Source organism: Cynara cardunculus (assembly GCF_001531365.2).
Source record: "Cynara cardunculus var. scolymus isolate 2C chromosome LG 8, CcrdV1, whole genome shotgun sequence".
Classification (NCBI taxonomy): Eukaryota; Viridiplantae; Streptophyta; class Magnoliopsida; order Asterales; family Asteraceae; genus Cynara; species Cynara cardunculus.
The window spans coordinates 1,028,870-1,040,559 of NC_037535.1; the positions used below are offsets into that span (position 1 = coordinate 1,028,870).

At 35.8% G+C, this 11,690-nt stretch overlaps 1 protein-coding gene across 1 annotated transcript; it reads left to right on the plus strand.

Moving 5' to 3' along the window:
• The first annotated feature begins 1,059 nt into the window (after nucleotides 1-1,059).
• Nucleotides 1,060-7,090, plus strand: LOC112516731 (PHD finger protein ALFIN-LIKE 4-like). The gene is made up of 5 exons (XM_025123937.1): nucleotides 1,060-1,402; nucleotides 1,585-1,617; nucleotides 3,447-3,675; nucleotides 5,202-5,337; nucleotides 6,678-7,090. Exons 1-5 carry the CDS (start codon nucleotides 1,297-1,299, stop codon nucleotides 6,942-6,944), a joined length of 771 nt encoding a protein of 256 aa, XP_024979705.1. The 5' UTR covers nucleotides 1,060-1,296; the 3' UTR covers nucleotides 6,945-7,090.
• The last annotated feature ends 4,600 nt before the right edge of the window (nucleotides 7,091-11,690 follow it).

Here is an 11,690-nt window from a genome sequence, read left to right on the forward strand (position 1 = left end):
CTGTACTCGAGAAGAGAAGACGTTGTGAAGGAGAACGATTGGGAACGATGATGAAGGTTTTGAGAGGGTAGAAAGGTAAATTACTTCTTGTTCCAGTTAGTTCCATGGGGGAAGGGTGGACTAACTTGTCCCACGCGTGTTCCATCTTGTTCCACTTAGTCCCACATATAACCACACCAAACATGGGATAAATGTGTTCTGTCCAGTCCTGTTCCATCTTGTTCTGCCTACCAAACGCACCCTAATGGAACTATTAAAAGGTAAACAAACAATCTTTAATAATCTTGAATTTTAAGTAATATACATTAATAAACAGTATTTCATGCATAAAAAAATTTAGTTTTTAAGAGTTTTTGTCAAATGTTTTATAATATAATTAGAATGGTACTCGCGCAATGCAGCGAGATACATCTTGATTTTAATGTTCTATTTTTATTATTTGTCTATGTCGATGATATAATACGATTTTATGTGTTTTTAAGAAAGCAATAATGATTTTATTTTTGAATAAAATATAAATCCGAAGATATCATAAAAAATTTAAAATATATATATCAATGTTAATAAAATCAACTATTTAAAAGTTCTCATTTTTTATGTAGACTCTTTAATTTTTTTATTATAATTTAATTTAAATTTAATAATAAACTAATTTATTTTTGTTTAATAATATAACATTTTATAAAGATAATAATTAAGTATTCTGTTACACCTCAATGATTATCCTAATTATATTTAAAAAAATTATATTTAAAATGAGATGTTTATCCAATATTTGATTATGTTTATCTATAGTTAGTTACAAAAATTCAAATATGGAGCTTTAATAAGTTATACTTATACACAATTTACTTGTAATCTTAATTTTTAAGTAATATGCATCAATAAACAATACTTCATACATAAAAAATGGTCTTTAAATTTTTTTGCAAAATAATTTATAATATAGTATAGATATAGATATATGCTAACATTTTTTTTATAAATCTAATTATTTTCATAATATGTCCACGTCATCCTAGCCAGGCTAATAAATAAATGCCACGTTGGCGATTCTCAAGGTGGAGTATTTTCGCATTTTTTTTATATTTTTCCCTCTTGAAAATAAACCTCTCCAAATCCCTTTTCTCTCTCCATCTCTCTCTCGATCTCTTGTACCTTTTCTGTTTTTGTATTAATGGCTGCTCAAAATTCCGGTGGGAAAATCTTCAATTGATTCTAGTTTTCGTTTCAATTGATGCGCACAATCACATAAGGTGACAGTACTACAACAAATTTGTTCGGAGAACGACGGCAATGGACGGTGGAGGTCGTGGTGGTGTTTACAATCCAAGGACTGTTGAAGAAGTTTATAGAGATTACCAAGGCCGTCGTAACGGCTTGATAAAAGCCCTCACAACCGGTGCGTCGAACATCTTTCGTTTTCTCTATTTGAATTTTAGTTATCTGACATTTGATTTCTCAATAAGAGTTTCTGTTTGAGTTTTCGTTATTTAGGGTTTCTCTATAACTTAGTTTGTTTAGGATTTTGTGTATGAAATCGTTTTACATTCTGATGTTTTTTTTTTTCCTTTTTTCGTGCAGATGTTGAACGATTTTATCGGCAGTGCGATCCTGGTTTGTATTAGGGTTTCTGTTTTATGTTGCTTCTCTGCCTTTCTTGTCGTGTCGTGCCGTGCGTATTCTATGTAGGGTATAGATAGAATTTTGTGGAAATAGCTATCTAAACTGGATAATTTGATACGTGTTATCTAATCATGCTTGCTAAAAGTCTGCGATTATCTTTTTGTTTCTTTCTCACTCTGTATTTTTATGTGTACTGCGGGTCTGTGGGGGTACAAATAGGGCCTGTATTTACTGTTAATTTAAAATGTTTCACTAAATGGTTAGGGGTTGATTTTGGGTATGGGTTTTTTTTCATGTAAATGTTCTCTATAAGTTGGAAACTGCTTAGTTTTCTTTAATCGTTGATGGGTCTGGTTTTTGGCAAGTTAGGGATTTTTTTTTTCAAAGAGGGGGAGATCACCCATCAAAACGTTGGTAAAGTTCACTCAAGGACCGTTTGGAACCAGTTTTGCTACCTTAGATAAACTATGTAGTAATTTGTTACACATGATTACGAGAGGCATTGGCGATTAAACTATGATTGTCAATCTCTTCTCAAGTGTCTAACTAGGAGATGGTTTTTTGGCTTTTCTAGAGCTTTGAGGATTATAGATGACATAATATTTGGAAAAAGAAAAGAATGCTTGTTTCTTTCTTGGCTATCGACATAGCCTCACAGGGAAGGAGCAGATGATGCTATGATACTGTTGTGCTACTATTGTCATGTAGACTTGTTTGTTTTTCTTTTTCACTTCATACAATTTTGCATTGTCAATGAAGAATTCTGTGATTCACTGTTTTATAGAGGTGCTTGAATATGTGGTGTGCTCCTATTGAGATTGATGACTGAAGAGTTTGGATATTGCCAATTATGATTTTGTTGTGTTCTGAATTTTTATAAATCCACAGCTATCCTGCAAAAAGGCACTTATGTGAAATTATACTGGCACAAAATGTTGCATGTTGGTTTTATTTACTTGTCAATACAATGCGTATTAATTTACTGAATTTTTTTTAATCATTGGAGGCTTCACTCCAAATTTCATACATAGGTATATATCATGCAATACAAAATGTATATAATTCTAATTTCTTTTTTCGCTCAAGTGCTTCTGTTGTTCTGAATTGTGGATGTGCACCTTCAAAATTGAAATACTTTCTGATTTAAAAGTTATCTAGTTTTCATCTCAAAGTTATCTAGTTTTCATCTCCTAACATGGAATGGTTTTATAGATGAATAATTGGAACCACATATTAGGAGAATGAGTTTGAACAATTTGATAACAAGTATACTGATATTTCAATATCGAGGCCTCGGGAAATATCACATATGTTGATGACCGGAAGCTGAACTCTAAAAGTCAAATTTGGCTAGAAGATAACTCTTTCAGGCTCCTTCCTTTGGCATCATTTCTAATTGGGAGCCTTTACATCAACTTCAGTAATATTACATTTAATATGCTTAGCCTGTTAGTCATAAGAGATTTTCAGGCTTTTGCTCATTGCAACTTCTCAATTTTGAGTTAATATGTAAATGCATATGATATTTGTGCAATATTCCAATCTTGTTATGCAACATTTACTCGGTAGCAACCTGAATGATCAGAGAGTCTAAAAGTTAGGAGGGGGGGGGGGTCAAAACTAGGTCAATATTTTTTTAAAGTATATGACGTTGATGTGCCAAAAACACTCACCTTAGCTGTTTCATGTACATACATGGAACATGAAACATGAACTTAGATTTCTTTATAGGTCTATTTGCCTTATAAAAGTGTATTTCTGTCTGAATAGTTGATCTCAGAAAGTTGTTTTAAATTGTTTTGTATTAATTTCTCTTTCAGAGAAAGAAAACCTTTGTCTATATGGATTCCCTAGTGAGCAATGGGAGGTTAACTTACCAGCAGAGGAGGTGCCTCCAGAACTCCCCGAACCTGCATTAGGTATTAACTTCGCTCGAGATGGGATGCCAGAAAGTGACTGGTTATCTCTGGTTGCTGTCCACAGTGATGCATGGTTACTTTCTGTGGCATATTATTTTGGTGCCAGATTTGGTTTTGACAAATCAGACAGGTATTCTTTCTTTTTAACTGGCTGTCTTTAGTTTAATTTTGTAGTTCTTATGTTAACTGTCTGTTTAGTCAGAAATTGAAGTCCCTGTCTTTAGCACAAAAGCTACTGAGTTGTCTTGTAGTTTGGCAACAACTACCATCTGTGGTAGAGCTTATTGCACTTAGGGGCTGTTTGGTTGATTTTCCATCAAGTCCTGTATGGATAAAGCTCTATGTGTGGATTAATATGTCATTATAGATTGGGAATGTTTTTGTTTAGGAGGGTTTTTTCATAGATGGAAGGAGCATGTTTTTTAATTGAGAAGGGCAGGTTTGGAAAAAACATGATGTTCTGCATGAAGCTCCCCCCAAAAGCTTACTGATTATCATTAAACTACCACCAAACAGTCAGTATTATGTATAGCTGACCTGAATAAGTTGTGAGTTCCATTAAGCTGCTAACAAACAGTCCCTTGTATACATTCAGTTCAGACCTAGTTCATGAGCTAGGCTATATCAAAATTTCAAACAGTAGATAACGGATCTTGTGAATTGTGGAACAAGCTGCTTTCCATTTTTTTCCCGTGTAAGTTTTATCACTATTGCTGTCCTGCATTTTAGTTAAAGCTAAATTGTGATTAGAGATATATTGTGTGATCAAAAGCATATCTTCCTGCAAATAATGAGAAATGAAGAGGCCCAAGCTGATTGCACCTCCAAGATGTTTAGGCACCATTACCTGATTACACATAAAGTGAAATTTTTAAACAACTGATTATTTCTAGTATATCAATCCTTGATGCTAGGGCTGTAAATGAACCGAACGTTCAACGAACCGTTCGTGAACCGTTCGGCGGGAAGTTCGTTTATGTTCGTTTATTTAATAAATGAACGGACATGAACAATTTTTTTTTTGTTCGTTTAGTTAAACGAAAGTACATGAACAAGAGTGTCGTTCGTTCATTTATGTTCATGAACGTTCGTTCTTATTAAGTTTAATATATAATCTTTTGTTTATTTACTTTGAATTTAAATAATATTTATTTATGTTCGTTTATGTTCATTTAGCCCGTTCGTTTATGTTCGTTCGTTTCCGTTCGTTTAGCATGTTAACGAACAAACATAAACGAACACGAACACACCTGATTTCTAAACGAATGAACACAAACACAAATATTTTCGTTCGTTTACCGTTCGTTCGTTTGTTCGGTTAAGTTAAACGAACGAACATGAACAAGCCTCCGTTCGTGTTCGTTTGGTTCGTTTACAGCTCTACTTGATGCATTTAGAAAATTTTCATAGAAAGAATTTATCCATTTCTTTAACTCGCGAAAAAGCTTTATGTCTAAAATTTGTGGTATGCAGATTGGTTTAACAGTCCATTTATCTATATCATTACCTTTCATTTTGGCATAAATATTGTCCACCGTGATATATTTGATTGATAAGAAGTGGTAGAAATGGGCACTGGCTTACGGGTTTGGAAGTCAATCCTATTATCTTTTCCATGAGTAATCCATATCAGCATTGTCTCGATTTCTGATACAGGAAGCGTCTCTTTAATATGATAAATGATCTCCCGACAGTCTTTGAGGTTGTGGCTGGATATGCGAAGAAACAGACGACAGAGAAGTCCTCAATCTCTAATCACAGCAGCAGTAAATCGAAGTCCAACACGAAAGGGGTAAAACATATCACTTCCATCCCAAGTTTTTCTAAATCATATAATTTACTTCGGTCCATATTTTTCAGTAATTCGCTTGTTGTGCATAAACCATGATACTATGCTTTGTATACTTGACACAACCATATATCTGCAGTTTCAGTTGTAGAACGTTAACTATCAGTCGTTTACAGTTGTTGTGATGTTTTTGGCAACACTGCCTCTCTCTTCACCCCATTAATGCTTGTTAGGAATGCATCTTTTGTTTTTTGCTTGTAATCCTATTACTTTTAGGCCATGATGTTAATTGCAAATTATAAAATACCCCTTGATCATGAGAAACTAATATTTTCTACGTCCTTCAAAAACTGCAACAATTTATATATTGGATATTTGGATGTCCCATGGTTATCTTAACTTCTACTTGAAAGCTTTCAAGTTACAATGACCTGTTTCCTCATATCATCATTCAAAAAACTATGATGTTGGTTTAAGTCGAGACAAATTTCCTTATTATGTTGTTGCTGAAGGTTATTTCATTCATTTGGACGGCATCACACTTTTCTAAAACTCTTAAAGTTTTAGTCAAATATTGCAATTTGGAGGGAGTAACTTAAGAGTTGGTCTCTTATGCTTTGAATTATATTCACACTTTTTTGACTAAATATAATAGTATCAACATCTATGTAGTCTCCCGGGTATAGGTCAAGTTTGCCTACATTTTGCACAAACGAGGGGTCTTCTTGGAAATAGACACTCTACTCTCTGCGGTAGAGGTCAGGTCTGGTGGACCCCACTTCTAGATGGAACATACTGGTTTAGTGGTTTGGTTTATATATAACATCAACATCTGTGACTGTATTAACATGTTTTCATCACATTTTTTTGTTCTATTTTCCTATCATGTCTACATATACATATATATACACACACTCATATATATATATATACATATATATACACACACTCATATATATATATATATATATATACACACACACACACATATATATATCACATATATATATATGTATGTATGTATGTATAGAGGGTCAGGTTCAAGAGAAACCGCAAAAAAATGAAAAACTGAGGAACACTTGGTAACCGTTCATCTACACAATATGCACATGTGCATACAACTGTAAGCAATTTGTCCGGCACACGTGTATAAAAACTGAGAAACAAACTTTAATTACTTGTATGCACATCGAGATAAATGGTTACCATGGTGTTTCTCAGTTTTTCACTTTTTGGTTTCCCTTGAACCTCCCCCTCTCTCTCTCTCTCTATATATATATATAAATATATATATATATATATATATATTTATATATTTATGTTGGTGGGTTGGGTGTATACAGAGAGGATCTGAATCCCAGATGAAATATGCAAAGATGCAAGGAAAGGAGGAGGACGATGAAATGGAGGATGAAGACGAGGATGAGCATGGGGATACGTTGTGTGGAGCTTGTGGAGAGAACTACGCTTCGGATGAGTTCTGGATCTGCTGCGATATATGTGAACGGTGGTTTCATGGAAAGTGCGTGAAGATTACACCTGCAAGGGCTGAACACATCAAACAGTACAAATGTCCGTCTTGTAGCAGCAATAAACGAGCACGCCCATGAGGCTATTGTAAGCGGTTCGTTCTAGCTAACTTCTAAGCATCTTAACCATGCCTTTGATATATGATTTTGGAGGATCTTACTTTATCCATTCAGACCTAAATGTAGAGTTTTTACTTCTTGTGTTTACAACTGTTATTTTTGATTAACCTGCTGTGCCTGTTATTCAGAGCATCCATAATGGTAAGCTTTTTATTTGAGCTTTTTTCCCAAAAAATGGGACCCACGAGCTTGGTTGCCAAGCAAAACAAGCCGATTGTTAGCCAAAAAGCTATCTAAAAAGCTCCATTATGGATTCTCTACACATGGAGAATTTTTTTTTTTTATTAACCTGGATATCCAACCCGCTATGTGAGTCGACTAATCCCAGGGCGACTACCTTCTTTGCAGATAGCCCGAAGTCACTGCATTTGAATCTCCATGGCCACAAGGAGATTTTTATTCCTCCTTGGATTTAAACTTGGGACCTCCTGACACTTTTGACCTTTGGAGCCAAGTTCAAACCAATCAGGCACCACTCTTGTATGGTGGTTCCCATGGAGAATATTGTTAATTGTTAGGATAAACATGGTGCACAAAAAAAGCCCAAAACCGAAGACTGGTCTGGGCTAATCCTCAAAGACCATTTAGGCCGAAAATTTGGGGGAAGGCCAGGCCCGATAAAGCCCGATCAGGCTTTTTTTAACCGAAAAAAATTGTGATCATTGAAACCGGGCTTGTAAGGTATTGGGGGCTAGGGCTGAAAAATATTTGGGTCTTGTGCAATCTCTAATGTTGGCTAGGCTAGATTCCAAACTCTTCATATCCAACTGGTTTGCAAAGAGATTTTGAGTTCAGATTGCAAGTGGATGATTTAGTTTAGGTTTCGGTGAGAAGGAAAGTTATGACGAGAAGCGTAAAATGAGATCTCCATTCTAATTGGTTGTCAACACTAACGAGGTGCATCTCGTAATTCCCTTTTAAAGGTCAAATTTATGTGTGGACATAAGATTAAAAATGATTAAAGATTTCGATATTTTTTTACACTTCTCATATGATCTAATTACCAAGTTCACAACATCGTCAAGTCAAATATCTATACTATATTATAAAACATTTGATAAATTTTTAAAAACTATTTTTTTATAAAAATGTTGTTTATTGATACATATTATTACGTAAGGTTCAATATTAGAATTAGATTGTATCCAAGTATAACTTATTAAAACTTCATGTTTGAATTCGTTTAACTTATTGCAGATAAACATAATTAAATACATGATAAGCATCTTATTTTAAATATAAAATATCTAAAATATAATGAGAATGATTGATGAGTTTTAATAGATTACTTAATTATTATTTTATAAAAAAAATTACTATTAAATCAAAAATAAGTTACTTTGTTATTAAACTTAAATTAAATTATAACCAAAAAACTTGAATCAAAAAAATTACAAAGAAAAAAAATAACTTTGAAATAGTCAATGTAACACCCTAACGAAAACCATAAGGTAGGAGATAAGGTGAAACCGAAAATACAAACGAAAACTAGAGTTTTAAAATAAGAATTCACCCAACATAGGGGATAAGTTTAGCGTTTACGAACAATTAATGAAACGATAAACAACAACCTATTAATCTAAGCGATTCTCTGCCTAGATTAAGCTCGGGTGTTTCTACCATCCCCAACAAAAGTACTGTATCGACGAAAGTTGTAACGCTCAAAACACCAAATGCTTTGTCTATAAAAAACTTTACAAAACAACGATCCCCTCAACCCTTTTTAGTCTCGCCGTTAACGGAACCTGATGCATAAATCATAACAAGATAGAGTTAGGCTTACGCCTAGTAAGTCCAAACAACAGGATAAGTGTAACTATACAAACCTTTATACATAAAGTATATATATATATATATATATATATATATATATATATATATATATATATATATATATAWATATATATATATACACATAACGATAATGTAACTCTAAATGTATGAGAGAAAAGTAAGTCCTAAGTAACTCGTGGAAGTGCCAAAACATTCGAAGATGGCGAGGTAGACCCGACTTACCGTTGATTATGACGGAACACAAAGTATGACATAGATCAACGTTATAGAGCATCACTTACAGGCATAATACCATTGACATCAACCTAAACCAGTCATGTAGTCGGTCGTGATCGTAAGCTCTTTACCGCGGAAATTACATAATCATCGCAATGACTATTTTCGAGTGGGAGTGGGGATGATTTGGAAATTACATAATGATCACAATGCCTAAATCCAATTTACACCATCCCTCACCCAATTCAATGAACTGGCTTACATGCCTATAGTCTCATTACATATTTGGAGAACCTGCGGGCCTTAGAGTTTTACGGCCAACAATACTTGAAAATATGCAATCCACCTAGTGAACAAACCATTTTTCTGAATCTTTCTAACATTATAATGGAACTCCCAAGTTCATAGACTTACGACGTAAAGTCTCCGTCCCTAATCGGATTAGCAATATTACACAAACAAAGGTATATAGGTAGTAACACACACACCACCACACTTAATTATAAAGTTATCATAAAAGGGTAATGGGTGAACTCACCTTGAAAGATTTAAAGGAAAATCCAATAATCTGAACAGTTGTTTGTGGTTGCTGTTTGCTGTAAATGCGAGGCACAACGACTGTTGTTTAGGCGAAGGAAATGAAGAAACACGGAGCAGAGCTGCTGTTTCGCTGCCTGCTGCTTGGTGAAACGCAGCAGCGGTTGCTGCTCGGTGTGGTGAATGTAGAAACAGCACAGCTACGGCTACTGCCTGCTGTTTGCTGTCCGTGGTTTAGCGAGGAAACGAGGAAACACGCAGCAGAGCTGCTATTTTGCTGTCTGTTGCTTGGCGAAACGCAGCAGCGGTTGCTGCTCGGTGTGGTGAACGCAGAAACAGCACAGCTACGGCTACTGCATGCTGTTTGTTGTCCGTGGTTTGGCGAGGAAACGGGGAAACATGCAGCAGAGCTGCTGTTTTGTTGTTTGCTGCTTGGCGAAACGCAGCAGCGGTTGTTGCTCGGTGTGATGAACGCAGAAACAGCACAGCTACGGCTACTGCATGCTGTTTGCTGCTTGTTATGGCACGGCTGCACCTGACTGTAGACTGGCGTGGCCCAAGATGTGGGTATGGCTTGAGGGTGCAAGGCACAGACACGGCTGGGCGACCCTGCGCGCATACGCGATCGATGTGCTCGCTGCTTCGAAGATCTGTTCAAACAGTAGCAGTCCCAGCTGGGTGTGTTTCGTTTTCTTTGGTTAAACAGCCTTGCTCCGATTATTTTCTGGTCAACCCGCAGTTGTGAGCGCTGCTCGAGCCCAACCAGCAGCCACGACTGCTTCTTCACGAACTAGAAGTCTAGATGCTTCGTTTACCTGTTTTCTTGTGGCAAGGGAACGATTTCACCTCCCCCCTTCCTGAAACTTCCTCCCCCTTTTCTATTTTTTTCTTCCTGCTTTAGACTAGCGGTTTTTGATCCCTTTTTCTCAGAAAAGGAGGACCCCAATGCCCCTATAAGGAGAGTCTTGAGGGTAAGACAAGTGTAAAGTGTGAAATGACAGCAACTAACCCCCCCATTTTGAAAAGGCTTAACAAATATAAGTTATAAACTTATAATTATAATACCTAAATAGCACTAACGAGACGGAACCCTTGACATAAACGGAATAGAGAAAACGGGAAAATCTCAAGTGTTACAATCCTCCCCACCTTGGATTTAATTTCGTCCTCGAAATTTTAGCTCATGCGAAAAGGTGCGGGTAACGCCTCTTCAAGTCCTCTTCTGCTTCACATGTTACGCTATGCTGTCAAAATCGCGATATATCGCCGATATATCGGCGATATATCGGATATCGCTTGAAAAAAAAAATCGTTCATGAAAAATCGGCCAAAATATCGCCAACGATATTATCGGCGATATTTGGCGATATTTGACGATATTTTGAGCGATATTTTAGTGAAAAATCGGTCCGATATTCCGATTTTTACAAGGGTTAAAATTTGGGCTTTTTTTTTAAGCTATGGGCCTTAGTTTTTTGGGCTGCTTAGTAAATTAGGTCTAAATCTAACATTAAACTTAGTCAGACTTCTTTCTCGGTCTCTCTCTTTTCTCTCTYGCTTTTCTTCWCTCGGTCTCTCTCTTTTCTCTCTCGCTTACGACTTACACAGAGGACAGAGCCAAGCGCCCAAGCCACTCCAGCTCTCTTCTCGATCTCCTMTRTTTTTCTTCTAGTCGACGGACTACTCTRTTTTTCTTCTAGTYGTTCTCACAGCCAGCAAGAGCCAGGTTTGAATCCTATTTTGGTTATGACTTATGAGCTGCAGGTTGTAGACTTGTATCATATATTCATATATTGTTTATGAGCTGTAGGTTGTATCATATATTCTTGCATTAAGAGCTGTAGGTTGTATCATATATTGTTGGCCATTTGCTTATAAATTATTTGTTATAATTTGATCAGATACTGCTGTAGGTGAGTGGCTGTTTAGAAGTTAGAACTTAGAAGTTAGAATTAAGATCTTAATTACTAAAAAAGCAATGGAAAGTAGAGAAGGGGGTCAATCTTCAAGGGCATTTGTGACCCCGATTACTACTACTACTACTTCATCAGATGCGGGTACAAAATGCATCAATGGAGATATGGCTTGGGAATGGGGGGTATGGAAAGATCCAACCAAAAAAAATTATGTATGGTGTACCTTATGTGATAAAAAAATGAG